This window comes from Meleagris gallopavo, chromosome 4, assembly GCF_000146605.3.
Source record: "Meleagris gallopavo isolate NT-WF06-2002-E0010 breed Aviagen turkey brand Nicholas breeding stock chromosome 4, Turkey_5.1, whole genome shotgun sequence".
In the NCBI taxonomy this organism is placed as follows: domain Eukaryota; kingdom Metazoa; phylum Chordata; class Aves; order Galliformes; family Phasianidae; genus Meleagris; species Meleagris gallopavo.
In genome coordinates, this window is record NC_015014.2 from 49822431 (window position 1) to 49837448 (window position 15018).

A 15018-nucleotide genomic window follows, 5' to 3' on the forward strand; every position below is an offset into this window, starting at 1 on the left:
AAAAAAAGTATATTTATTATTTTTTGTGTTTTGGGTTTCATGATATCTTGCATTTCTAATTACATATATTACTATAATCATTAACTATGTTAGAGTATAGGCAGATCATTCATGAAAACATATGTATATGAAAATTTTCATGTTGAGCTTCTTTTAGAGCAATTTTCAACTAAGTTTTTTTTCTTTTCCACTAAATTCTAAAAGATTTTGGAAGTATTGGTTTTACTGACTGTGACTCAGTCCCTCTCTGCTATAATAAAAATCAACATAAGCAAATAGTTTCAGTTTGATTTAGACCAAACTGAACATCCTCACTATGCATGATTAAATTGTAAACTGCTATGTGCATGACCATGGGCCACTCAGCCTGTGCATACTGAGCTTGTGGATCCACAGATGTTAATAGGTATTCAAATAAACAGTATCTATGTAAACGTGTTCCTACAAAAAATGAGAGCGTGCTTACTCCTTGTTTGACCAGTGCCTATATTTTTGCACATCTTCTGAATCATTCACTGAAGAAATCACAGCATTAAGATCACCGGTTTGTGCTGAAGATGTGACAGTAATTAGATCATTCCTATACATATCATATTTTTTTCCTTTTTATTGTCTTCCATTTGCTCTGTCAACTTCAGTTCTTTCTCCTGTTCAGAAAGATTTTTGACAGTTCTGTCATGAGTATTCGTTAATGACCGAGATGAAATACTTTCTCCACTGCCCATAAGATCGTCTTGACAAGTCAGTTCTGGATATTTTTCAGGAGAAGAGCCATCTCTGTGAGTTTTGTCTTTTCCATTATTATCTATTTTCTCTGAAATAGATGTTGTTAGCACTCTGTATTCACCATCTTCTTTCGTTGTTGGAGGTTCTCTGTGAACTTCCTGTTCTCTGACAGATATATTTTCAGCTAATGATGCAACAGTTTCTTTTTTCACAGTTTTAATTTCACATGGCTGAGCTTGATTAATGTTCTGACTTTCTATCTTGCTTGAGGAAGGAGTTCGTTGGTTTCTCTGGCTGGAACTAGAGGATGCCTGCACAGATTGCTTTGCTTCTCTTTCAAAATAACATACTCTAGTTTCTACAAAAGCATTTTGAGCAGCCTGGATCTGAGAAAAATCATCTTGTTGGTAGCTAGCTGCACGAAGTTTATTTTTGGCTTCTTGAAGGTGTGAAACTGTATTTGTCAAGTTGTCCTTCATTTTCTGCAGACAATCTATAACATCATGATATTCTGAGGGAAAAAAAAGTAGGTAACCAAGTGAATTTTGCTATGAAAGCTATAAAAAGGTAAAAACTTACACATGTAGTTAGTGAATTCCACCTAATTCCAAGATGCCATGCAACATATGAAGAAGAATACATTTTCTGGCTTCCATTTAATGTTTTCACATTTATTGCTATTCAGTCTGAGTGAATTTCTGAAGAACTGAATACAAACAAGTTCAAGTCTAATTTTCCAAATACTTCTGAGGCAAATCTAATGAACTCCATTTTATTGATCAGACAGACAATTGCTAAACTCTCAATGATAGTCAACCTAAAGTAGGAAATTGATAAACAGTAGCCTAATCAAAAGCAGGAAATTGGTAAACAGTAGTCTAATCAACTTGGAAACAGTTTGAAAACTGAGCATTAATTACATATATTTCCTAAACTTGAACTGTGCAAGACGGTGGTATATGGGGCTTCAACAAAGCTGTTTTACATGGTCTCAGTATGAAACATGCTTTACTTTTTGCGAGGAACACAAGATAATATAAATTATATACACATATACAGTACTGTAGCATCCAGTTATAGGAATGGTGGAAGTTCTTGCTGAAGAAGTGGGCAGCAAAACCAATCATCTTCCAGCATTCACTTAATATTCTGTCTTTAATGTAAACATTTATCAACCCTCATTTGTCTTATCTTACACCTCTTCTTAGAAATCATTCCAAGTATTCTCTCCAACGATTCATCTTTATTACTTTCAGCTCTCTCCTCAGCTTACATTGTCAATCTGCTTATATCTGAAACTGTCTTCATTAGTTAAGTGCACCGCAAAGCTCTGGGAGAAATTCTTGCTTATTTCTGTTTTCTGCATGAGATTTTGGAAAGCTTTGTTTCTCAGGTTAAATCCAGTGAAAGTCAATACAAATAAGAAAACTGTATAGATGGAACATGATGTAGTGTGCTCTTGACTCATAATAGAGAATGCGATACAGGGAGGAAAATAGAAAGGGTTTGATACAAATCTTAGGGGAAAACACTGATCTCATTCACTTTATTCAATAGTGTCATATGAAGTAAATTGATATCTCAAAGTTTTCAAGGAAATAATTGTATGGAGTAAGAATTTCATAGCTGTGTTATTATGTGATTTAGATAGACCTTTCACTTTCAGTTCTATCAACACCTGAATAATTTAAAACTACAAAGAGTACAGTTTCGGATAATTTTTTCATTGGTTGATGAAAAAAGACTGGTTTTAGACTGGTTGATCCCAGTCTAAAAATTATTTCTTTGCAATACTTTTTCAGTTTCAAAACAATTATTCTTGGATCTTGACTATATTTAGCTTGGGATGGTAAGCGATCTCCCTGTTTTTATCTCAACATTTCTCTTTCACGTTTTCTCCTCCTGTCCTGCTGGAGAATGGAGAGTGGCTGAGTGGGTGTCAGGCATCTAGCCAATGTCAATCCACTGCACTGTGGTGTACATAAAACAGTAAAAGAACGGATTATTTAATTATATACATATATTATTCTCATATAGTGAGAATTATGAGTCTTATATTGAGTCTCACAAAATAGTTAGTGATTTAATATTTGAAATATTAATTCCTTTGTTCTAATGAATGGCCAAATGCTGAAATACTAACAAATGAAAATTAAAATCTCCCCAGTACCATCACACAGCAGAAATTGTTATCCAGTACACCCAGTTATTCCTTTCACAGGGTAGCTTCTCCATATACTTGCCTGGACTAGCAGTCAGTTCCTTGTGTTTGTCAAGAAGAGTTCTCAGCAAGTGGAAAGTGTCTTGAAGCTTTTCTGTAATGTTCTCCAGCTGTTGACTGAGAGATCCACTCAGCTCTTCTGTTGAAGAGATCAGTTGTTGCACATACTCCACTATCTCTTCATTATCCAGAGCTTGTTTCAGCAGCAATTCTCTTGCTAGAAAGTTCAGGTGCCAGATTTTTTGCAGGAGTTTTCCTGATTTGTCAGCAGAAGGTGTAATCTTACTTTCTGCTATTTCCATTTTATTTTCAGAATGTACTACTACAATTTTCCTTCTGTTCAAACACTTTCAAAAGATGTTGTCCTTTGTTCAGGCAATGCTGTTTACTATTTGTAACTTAACCAGAATATAAAAAAATACTGTATTCTACCGGCACTGCAAAAATTAAGCTCTAGCTCAGAAACTGGGTTGATGTTGACTATTAGAAAGTTACTAGGTGACAAAAAGGAGTGGCTCAGGTGTGACTAAGGGCAAGAATTTCCAAGAGGTGCCAATGTAGAGCACACACATTTAAGAACATAGGTAGGGAGGTTACATAGCCCAGTTAAGTGAAAGACATTTCAGGAGCTCTGAGCAATTTCTAAATTCAATGCTGTACATGACTAGTGCCTATGAAATCAAGCCCTAACTATGAGTCTGTAACTATACAATTACTGCCATCAAGAAGTATTTAAATTGCAACTTTTCATAGTGAACTAGTATTAAACGCTGTAGATCACTTAAAAGCATTTTCAAAAGACTGTATTTTGTTTGTTGTTCAGAGACACCATGTTAGGTGGGACAGGTCCAATGTATCACATGTGCTAGGTGATGCATTATTGTTATACACAGGTTTCAGAAATACAAGGATTTACAAATATGATTTTGTGTGTAGCAATTAAAAAAATAGACAAGTGAAGAAATATTAAGTGTTTTCTGGATTGTATTTACATAACAGAGGAAGAAATGTTTTGAAAAACAAAAGGACAAATAGCTAGATCAAACAACTACTGGCTGAAGTTTTGTATGATATTTTGGAAGCTGAGAAACAAACTTAAAAATGTAAGCTTGCTAAACTTAATTGTAATGTCAAGAACTGACTGTAGGTTATTCATGGGGAAAAAAAACAAAAACAAGCCAATAAACTTAACAACAAAAGGGCAGTCCTTAAGTACCCAACAAAAGCTAGCAGCTCTGCTTTCCCAGGGTCTCACGACCACATGCTCCTGGAAGAAGCTTTGCCATCAGGACTCCTATGCTGCTTGTTCATTGACTTTATAGGTGGTATCCTAATGGCACTATTTGCACTGATTTCATTCCACCCAGCTTGTTGAGAAAGAAAACTTTCCCCAGACTGATAATGAAAAGAAGTGGAGGAACACGAACACAAGTTGGCGTTGTGCTACAGACTGGCTAGAAATCCTTCCTTCTAGGAAGACTTCAGCACTGGTCTAAATCTGAAGTGTCACATACACCAAAATATTTTACAGTTTAAGAAATACACTATACAAATTCTTGGTAATGAGACCTTCTTACTAAACGTTCATTTTAATGGCCCACTATAAATACAATTAATGCAGATTTTAATAGCAATTACAATGGGACTGGGAGATAAAAACACTTAAAACAGTGTATGAACATTATGAGGGCTAATCAGGTAATGTCAACAGAGTGCTTTGAAAGTGTAAAGCACTGTAAAAATGTTAAAAATAACAATGAAAGATACTGAGTGTCTTTAATCAAATGAGTGGGCTGAAATCAGCTGTAATTATTATATTCAAAAGGAAATTTCCTTTTGACTCATTATAGTTTGCTTGATCACACTGAAAATGTACTACACAGCTAAAACAAGAAGTTACATGAATCACTAACCTATTTGTCTTTGATCCAACATCACTACATTTTTCTAAGTTATTCCTAGGAAAAAGGGAACTCTGAAAATAGCATATACTTTCACATATGAGTGAAAAATCTAATCTTCCCACTCAAAAATTTTGGAATTTGTAAAAAAAATAAAAGAAGAGGGGCAAAAATGCTTTATTATATATTTACCATGTACTATTGCGTACACCATCTTCCTTGTACAATTCTATATTATTGCTCTGGCTATAATATAGATTTAATAGATCTACATCTTTTCCAATGTATGTATTTGCTTTGAATATTTCAGAATATTTTAATGAATTAATGATGTGCAGATATGAGTTCTGAAAAAAAAAAAAAATTAGTTTGAATAATGGTAAAATAAGATCTGATTTTGAAGAAGTGACATTTTTGTTTGAAATAGATAATAATAAATGTCCCTGTTAGAGAATATGACTACTCATCAAATCTTGCAGAGATTTCTAGAAGCTACTGCTACAACACATTTTTATAAATACAATTTAAGAAGGTATGACAGGACCTGATGTAGATGTATGCTCCTTGCCATAAGCAAACTGTTTTGATGAGTCAAAAATTATAATAACTCCTGCTGCGGTTAATACATGCTAACTGTGTAAATTGTCTGTGCATATTTGAATGAGGAGATAAATTAGTTTAGAAAGTACATTTCCTAAAATACATTCGATAGGAGAAGAGACACTATTTTCAGTTTTTAATGTATAGTTGAAGAAACAATATCAAACCTATGAGAAAAAACATTGCGCTTATGTTCTCTAAACTTGAGTGAAACATGCAAAAAAAGCTTTTGTAAAAGTATGAAGTACTACAAGGTATAATTTTCTGTCATTATGCAGTAGTCTGCATAAGAATTTATTGTAGGGATAACTGGGTAAGCTACATTCTTGTTGAAGCAGCTATTACACAAGTACAGGTATTGAGAGACATTTCAATTCTATAAACATGTTTATACATCAGGTCTCACAAAATAAAATGAGGCAGTAGTGGCCACTCAAGTTACAGTTGATTTTCTAGCTTTTTTTTCCAGTAGCAAAGAGAATATTTAAATAGGTTATTTGATGATTTATTTGGATGTATTTAAATTCAGCAGTTTGTTTAGCATAGAGTTTTACTCCAGTGAAAATAAGTCCCTGTCCTACTGTAATTTTAGTCATGGATTTGGACAATGAAAACCTGCTTCTGATATTTTTCTAATAATACACGTTTCTTCTTACCTGAAGAATGATGAAAAAATATTTATCTGAAATGTACTGACTATCTTTGATGCTGTTCAGTGAGTAGTCTTATAATTTAAGGCTTGTGTTTATTTCTTGTATTGGCAGCATTGGATAATCTAACTATGGAGTATTTGGGAACAGTTAGACTTTTATTACTTGACACAAGCACTTGCCCAAGCAATCCTTCTGAGTTTTCAGGGCCTTGCATGCACATGCGACCCTGAGCAGCCTCACCTAGTGAAGGCTGGGCCACATTTAAAGATTTCAGAGCACTTTGCAGATGTTGCTGAAGTTAGTAAACTATAACCAGAAAACATGATGGGTAAAGAAAGTGAGGAATGCTAATCAATCAGAAACATTAGAGAAAATGGAGTGGATATTCTCTGAAAATATAAAGCTGCCTATATTGATTATGTATTATAAAATATACTGAAGAAGATAAGATGTTCTGATAGATTCCTCATAAATCCTTTCAACAAAGTATGTTAAAAAATCTAGTACAAAGGATCACAGAATACAGGATGTATCTACAGCATACTCTTAATGCCGGAGTTTTAAAGTTAAGCCATTATTTTTGTGAACTTATATTCACCCTGGATTAGATATTTGAGTAAGCCTACTATGCTGCACACAATCTACAAGGCTTGATAGGAGCAATGTCATTGCATTCTGCAGCAGAATCAGCTTTACCAGTGACACTAAAAGATTTTTCAGCTTTCACTGCAAAAACCTGACTGAAAAGGCACAAAATTAAAAATGAATGCAAAGGAAACCAGTTTTGGGATATTGTATGAGGTTACTCACAGACTTAGCCACTGTGGATCTCTAGTGTCACTAAATCTATCATTTAGGAGAGAAAGAACCAACCTTCGAGGGGTAGGATGAAGACAAATCATTCATGCTTGTCATTACATGTGGATACCAGCTAATTAATATTGAAATAACAGACGTGGGTGTCCTTATAACTCCTTTGTCAAAATATTGCCCTATGCCTGGATGAATAATATAGAGGGAAAAAAATCCAAATAGTCAAGAGACATTGTGTAAGAAATAAGTGCAGGAAATATTGTGGTAGATGGAGAATTGTTTCTGAATTATATATTTTCTTATTTAGTTTTTTTTTATTTAGGTTTGCTTTTTAATTTAGATTTTGTGAAAGAATTAATAACAAAAGAGCTGTGTACTCTGAATGCTTAGTTCTCCACTGAATTTTGCTATTTTGTATTGCTATATATATATAATTTATATATCTGGGTTATTTTTATTTTAAGAATATTCCTCCTTAAAAAGAGCTTTCACATCCATTTTAAGTGGTGGCCTTTATTGTGGGAAGATCAAAATATAAAAAAAATGGGATCAAAGTATAACTTTAAATCCAGTTATTATCATTTAGGAGTTGTACATGTTCTTTTCAGAATACCTTAACAGTGTCGCATAACTGATAACTAAGTGGACTTTGCTCTGCTAGGAAAATAAATTAGACCGTGTGATGCAGACACAGTACATTCTATCTTTATACTCTTTGTATAATGCAAAGTTCACTATGTAACAATAAATGCGTTTTGCTTCCTTTATTGATCTCATCATACTTGAAAATATGTATGAAGGTTTTTATTCCTGCCTTTCATATTCTAATATAAGAGCCTGCTGAGGGCTTACTTGTTTTCCCACATTCACTTAAATGCAACATAGTGTGCTTGGCCCAAATTTGCCCTTACAATTATGTTAGCTTTCATGGAAGTTTTAGGTGACCAAGACTGAGAAAATCATCTACAGCTATGCTATTGTAATGCTAATATGCAGAACGTGGGATCAGGGTGCTGATCACGATCTACGCCAAACTGCAAAAGCGTGGACATAAGTTAGATTTGCCATCTGGAAAAACAAACAACAAAACAATCTTATATTCTTTATGAACTGTCTTGTACATAAATTATTGATAACTATCAAACAGTAGTTTAATAATATTCCATAGTAACATATACTATAAAATGCACTCACCTAAGACATTTGTTGTTGTCTAACCCAGCAGGCAGCTGAGCCCCACCTCGCTCACTCCCTGTCAGTGGACTGGGGTAGAAATCCAAAGAATCAAGGTGAAAGTGCGAGAAGATGTCAGTTGAGATAAGGACAGTTTAATAGGAAAGGAGACATTATTGTTTAACAAGTTTAAAAATACTGTCTATGTACTGACCTAAGACAAAGATATTTGTTGTGGTTTAACTTGTGTTGGCACCACACAGTCCTTTGCTTGCTCCCCTCTCTCCCAGTGGGTTGTGGGAGAGAATTGGAAAACAAAACTACAAAGTAGAACTCAGATTTGAGATTAAAAACTATTTATTTAGACAGAAAAGGAAGAGAAAGAAAAGATAATAGCAAAGATAATAATACATATGTACATGCATATATACTTACATATATACATATACGTGCGAACACAAAACAAGTGATGCACAAGCAGTTGCTCACCACTCACTGATCCAGTCCCCAGGCAGCGGTTGATCTCCTGGCCAACTCACCACTATTTTTCAAGTTTATTTTGCATGACATCATATGGTATGGAATATCCTTTTGGCCAGGTTAGGTTAGCTGTTCTGGTTCTGTCCCCTCTCACCTCCTTGTGCTTCTCAGCTACCCTCAGTGGGAGGACAGTATGAGAAGATGAGAAAGCAAGATGTCTCAGTACAGCACCACTCAGTGAAACTAAAACATCTGTGTGCTACCAACATTGTTTTTTTTTCCTGAAACCAAAACATAGCATCATACCAGACATACCAGATGAAGAAAACATCAACTCTATCCCAGATGAAGCCGGGGCAGTAAGGAAAAAAAAAGAAAAAAGAATTAAAACCATAAACTGCAAGAAATGATCTCTGAAATAATTAATCACCACCAGGTGACTGATGCCCACCCAGTCCCCAGGCAGTGTGAGCCCCCTTGGCCAGCTCCCCCAGTTTAATCGTTCTGCATGAGACCACATGTTATGGGACCACTCTTTGGCCAGGTTGGATCAGTTGACCTGGTTATGTCTCCTCCCAAGTCCTTGTGCATCCTCAGACTCTTTGCAGGCAGGGCAATGCGAGAAGCTGAAACGTCCTTGAATTATGTAAGCACTGGTCAGCAACAACTGAAATATCAATGTGTTATCAACATTGTTCTCATCCTAAATCCTAAACAAGACAGCATGCCAACTACTAAAAAGAGAATTAACTCTGTCCTGACTGAAAGCAGGACAAAATTTCAGACTACACTCGGGGCACTTGAGTCCTCACCACCACTAGTGGCAAGAGGAACTTCTAGCCCATCTAATCTACCATTTAGTACTTGAATATAGACCTACAAAATCTAAGAGAAATGAAGGGGGAGATAAAAATAGCAAGATATACAAATCCAGATAATAGATTGTCCTATTTGTATTCTTCAACAGGAGATAATCTTGACCTAGCTGAAACCTTCTCTGCCTGAAATCCAGCATGATGCAGTATGCATTTCATGTGCTTCACAAATTGCTTTTACTGATTGTTCTGTTACAACGGACAATTTCTTGCAGGTGCAAGAGAAGTGAGTTTTGATGACAGGAAAAAAAAAAAAAAGTGGCCTTTTTCTGGCTGTACACTGAAATACTCTCATCAGTTTTCATTACTTCTTTTTCATGCCCATGTAGACATTTGGTGTACTGTAGAAATGGCAATGAATGGTTTAATGCATAAATTTAGACTGGATTTTCCTTTATTTTTAAGTTTATTTCCTTTTGATTTTGTTTCATGTGCAAAAACTGTGAAGGCCTCCAGGATTCTGAGCATTCATAAGCAAGGGGTAAAGTTGTGTATTGCAGCAGCTGAACAGAGCATGTAAAATGAATTCTATATCAGTGTGCATAAAGTGAAAAGATTTATTCCAGGTTTTGGTCTTTAAAAGGTTTTTTTCCTTTATGAATACAAAACTGAATTATCTTGAATCAAACCTTTGTGTGATCCATTGGTTTTCTAATTATGTCATATGGAAAGAACAAGATTACCACTGAGTCTCTGAAGGGCCAGAATCCTGATTAGCTGTTTACCTGCAGTAGCTCATAATTTCCACAGCCTCTCTGCTGTTTGTCTTATTTTATAAGATTAAATAACCTAAATATAACCTTTGGGAAAAACTAATTCTTGAAAGAAAAATGCCTTTTGATGTGATCAGCAATAACATTTTGTAGTTATTAAACATGATTGATGTTGTTTTAATGTTGGTGTTTAATTATATAAGAAAAATGATAGGCTTTTCTATCCAGTATTGAAGTGGCACTTATTAAATTACAATTTTAATTAAATTTTAGGAAGGAAGAAACTGTAGAAACATGAGATGAAAGTGTTTTGTTTTCACTTGTCTCTATTCTTTTCCTTCTGACAAAGTCTTAGTCTCATTTACACTGTTGTCCTCAATAATGGAGTTAGACTTTCATTGCTCTTTTATATACATTATATTTGCATATACAGTAAGAATTCAGTTTCATCTTCTTCATAGTATCAGAATCCTGGAAGTGAGCTAACCATCATGAAATGTTTTTGTGTTTTGTTTTGTTTTGTTCATTCCTTGTGGAGAAAGCAGAGAACTGGAGAAAAATGTGAAATTATATTGACTGTGATTGTACTTTGGAAAGTTTTTCTTTAAAAGTAGTTCTGTGATGTCTGTTTTGTTTCATTACTTTCCATGCCAAATTTTCTCACGCAGTACATAGAATGAAAGTGCGAGGGAGGTATTTGAAACAATGACCTTTAAAACTAATAGCATCTTTAAATGTGTCATATGTGGTTTCTGTAGAATGTGAGGAAGCCAACACTGTGTAGATAAAACCTAATGATCTGTGATTCATTACAATTCAGCGAACAGCGCAAAAGGTGAATTTGAGAAAAAGTTAGCACTTTGATGTGATGGAAAGTTCCTCAGAGGGATTACTTTTCAAATAAGTTTAAGAATGCTCCATTAGATTTCTCAAAGATGACAGGAAGCTATGTCAAGGTAACGAGGTCCCCTAAATGAGAGCAATAGCAAAGGAAAAAAAAAAAAAAGCCTAACCACATGCTTTGAAGCTGCGTTAGTATTCAAAAGCCACTAGAAAACCGTTAAATATAAATGAAAGAGAGAAGTGCCGGGATAAGGTCCCACATTGAACACAGGCACTCTGAAAAGAGTGTTGAAACTGCCTCTGTAGCTTTTCTAGTGAGAGATAACTTGGAGAAACCTTAAGTGACAACTAGAATGAGAGACTGATACTTTATAAATTTGATTTTTTTTGTTTTTTGTTTATATGCCTTTCATTTGAAGTAAGAACTTAATCTCCATTCCTTGCTAGAATAAATCTGTTGTTTTCATTCTTCAAGCTTGTGAATTCAGGTGAATTTTTATACATAAGAGATGCTTTTACTTTGCCATAAGCAATGAATTCAAATAAAGCAGTACTGCAGGCAAAATTCTCAGGTTGCCAGCAGACTGAAGCACACATCAGTGTATGTGAAAGTAGAGGATCAGCAGCCCTTGGGGCTGCATCTGCAAGTTTGGGAGTCAGCTCAAGAGCCAGGATGTAGGGTAATATACAGCATTCTTTGGCCAAAGTCAGCTGATGGACCTTTCTTAACTTGCAGAAATCTCACATTGATGCAGGGATGTCTTTTGAATTACAATCTTATTAGACTCCCATTGAGAGGAAAGTGTAATTCAATCTCTCTGACTCATCCATCACCACTGTAGAAAAGGTGCTTTTAGAGTGAATGTAATTGTTGAGTTTTACGTATTTTTATTCTCAGAAAGAGTATTTCAGTTAATCTGAATAACTTCTTGCCTATGGAAGATTTTACACGTAGAATCAGGTATAATAAACAATACATAAGTCAGCAAATACACTGTAATGAGACAGTTATCTACATTGCTGAGGGAAATTAAAAAAAAATCAGGAGCTGTAATGTAATCAGTAAGCAGTACATTGGCCTTCTGCACCAGCTTTATGTCATTAGTTTCAAAATTAGCATATCAATAACAGAAGAAAAGGATTACCTTAAAAGGGACTACCCCATCAGTAGTTTTAAGAAAACAGAAACTGCATTAAGGTCAAACATAAAGCAAATAAATGAAAAAAGTCACAACAGACATTGTGTCATACCAGTGAAGAAGAGCATTTATTAGTTTATAAAGTGATAATCTGAAAATACAAGATTATTTTAAATGTTTATGTAACCAAAATTCTGAGTGGAAAGGCTAACTTACAGCTTTCACTATGAACCACCTTCTTGTATGGCCATGCCTACTTTAGGATAAAAAAAGGCACTAATATCTTTTAGAGGATATAGCAGAAGTCTTTCAACTATTACTTACAATTAATTTCAAAACTGAAATTTTATCTTCACCTACTTAAAAAACATTACCAACCTAACAATATGTTGTGATAGCAACACGAATTCAAGAGAAGAATAAATTATCGGATAATAAAATCCCTGCAGTTTTTAAGCCTGCCAAAAAATACTCAAGAATATCAGCAAAGCTTAGAATAGAATCGTGCTTTATGTCATATCTGAATTACATCAGAATTAAAAAAATGTAGTTTCTTTGGGATATGTGGAAGGATGTTGTTTGTGGGTTTTTTAGGATTTTTGGTGTTGTTTTTTATGAAGTTTTGCTTTATCATGGTGGTAGAAAGCTGCCATTTCATGCTCTAGTAGACAGAACCATATGCCATAGATAAACCATAGATAGAGAACTTTCTTAGAATCTGATATATTGTACTACTTTATTTCTAACAAAGAGTAAGACAGCATATAGGTTTGCCTGATGCTAGTGATGTAATTCAGGCACTTCCAGAAAAAGATAAAAAAATCTTGAACACTGAAAAGCGTGGCATGCCTTAAATTGAATTTGTGTATTTTTTTTTTCTGGACATTTTTTTCTGGATATTCAACTAATGCAAACAGAAACATGAAGGAGCTGGGATTGCTTAGTCTGGAAAAGAGAAGGCTCAAGGGAGACCTCATTGCACTCTACAACTTCCTGAAGGGAGGTTGTGATGAGGAGGGGTTTGGCCTCTTCTCTCAGGCAACAAAAAGGACTCAAGGAAATGGCCACAAGTTGTACCAGAGAAGATTTAGAGTAGACATAAGGAAAAACTTTTTCTCTCAGAGAGTGGTCAGGCACTGGAATGGCCTGCCCAGGAAGGTGATGGAGTCACCATCCGTGGCAGTGTTCAAGAGGCATCTGGATGAGGAGCTATGAGATATGGTTTAGTAGCTTGTGGTAGCAATAGTAGTGGGTTGGACAAGATGATCTTGTTGGTCGTTTCCAAGCTTGTGATTCTCTGATTCTATGATCCTATGTAAACACATCTGAGGAGGTCTGTTTTAAACACCCACAGAATCTTGAATTTTGTCATTTTATACTGTGGTCTAGAAAAGTAACTACCTCTGGAGAGACACAGTGTGTCAGGGTGGCACCATGCTGTGCTCGGAGAGAAGGTGCTACTAAAGAACAAATATTAATATGCTGAATATACTCTCTTCTAGTGGATTCCGGGTGAGTGTCTGACAGCTGTTTTAAACACAAAGGGGCCATGATCTGCAGTCTCTGCTCCATGGATAACTTATACGGATTCCCTGGCAGAGAAGAAAAGGTGAGCTTTACAGAAGGTCTTGGAATTTCTTGATAGAGATGTGCTCAAGATTATCAATCAACTTTCATAGCCAAATACTGGCAGGAAAGAGAAATTAAGCCCTGTGTGACCTACTAATGAATTGGGTGTGTGCACGACATGGAAAGCCAGACATAGGAGGCAGGTCTCTTGTTGTTAACAAGACCTGAATCTTTCAAGTATTTTACATTTCTGTGGTTAGATTTCCTTTTCTAAGTTGGCATTATTCACATTCTTACTGTTCTGAATAGGCTTAGCTGGAGATCTTACGCAAATCTGTGTTTGGATGAATCTGTGAGTAATTAGAATACAATCCAGAAAGGCCGTGTACAAAAAGAGCTTTAGTCTGCTTACCTGAATCACATCTGTGAGGTAACGTTTGAAAACATTGTGGACCATGTGCAAACAAGTGGGAGTGACATTGAGCCAGACTCGGCCAAAACATTAGTGAAAACTCAGTCAAGAAAATGATAAACTTCTTCAGAACACCTATGAATAAATAAGTAAACAACCCAAAATAAAAAGTTTACACCAGAGTTGGACTTCCTTGCCATAAAAATTGCTTGCACAATGCAAGCTTAGGAGGTAAAACTTAGTACATTCTCTGGTTTTGAGGCATTTAATAACTAGGAGGTGCAGCAGGATCTCAGAAGTGCCTGAGCACTGATGGAATTGGTTCTGTAATGCCAACCTTCAAAACTTCTAATTGTGTCACAGAGTGAAGAAGTTGTTTACATTCTATGTGTGATCCCCAAAACTCATTTTACAGCTTGGTGCTCCGCAGGCACCAACACTTCTTAAGCCTTACTATAAGTAAAGCTGTTTATTAGGGCTGTGTTTAGCATGCAGTGAGCAGTCTTTGAAGACGCCAAAAGAACCCAGGTTTGCTCGCTCCTGAATGACGGCTTTAATTACCGGTCTTTCCCCAGCAGCTCGTCGCTCCCTTTCTGCCTTAGCAGAGTGCAGGCGTCGGACCTCAGCTGCTGAGCGCCCGGCAGTGAGCCCTGGGGTTTGGTTACAAACACTCAGAGGTGATACACGAGGAGGAAGATACTGTGCCAACTGAAGCCATGAAAGCACTTCCCCGTCTCACTTCTTTTAATAAAGCTGGCTTCAACAGCACGGCAGTAATTCGCAGATGTGGGCGAGTTGCTACAAGTAGGTGGATTAGACGTGGTAGTTAAAACTTAACAATTTTATTTTAGTTTTTAATCAAGCGATCACTCAACGGCGATGCCACCAGCGCTAAGGCAA

General features: G+C 35.7%; 1 protein-coding gene across 4 annotated transcripts in view; it reads right to left on the reverse strand.

The window, feature by feature from the left end:
* DTHD1 (death domain containing 1) overlaps positions 1-8386 on the reverse strand; it is a 31594-nt gene extending 23208 nt beyond the window's left edge. For 3 of the 4 annotated variants that reach the window (XR_002114470.2, XM_019614906.1, XM_019614909.2), the window contains exon 1: positions 467-1234. Coding sequence is in view for 2 of the 4 variants with exons in the window: in XM_019614906.1 (XP_019470451.1) it covers positions 467-588 (122 nt within the window). In the remaining 2 variants the exon portion in view is untranslated. Of the gene's footprint in view, positions 1-466; positions 1235-8108 lie in introns of those variants that run through there. The other variant, XM_031553161.1, reaches the window with a different exon arrangement.
* Between the last annotated feature and the right edge of the window lie 6632 nt (positions 8387-15018).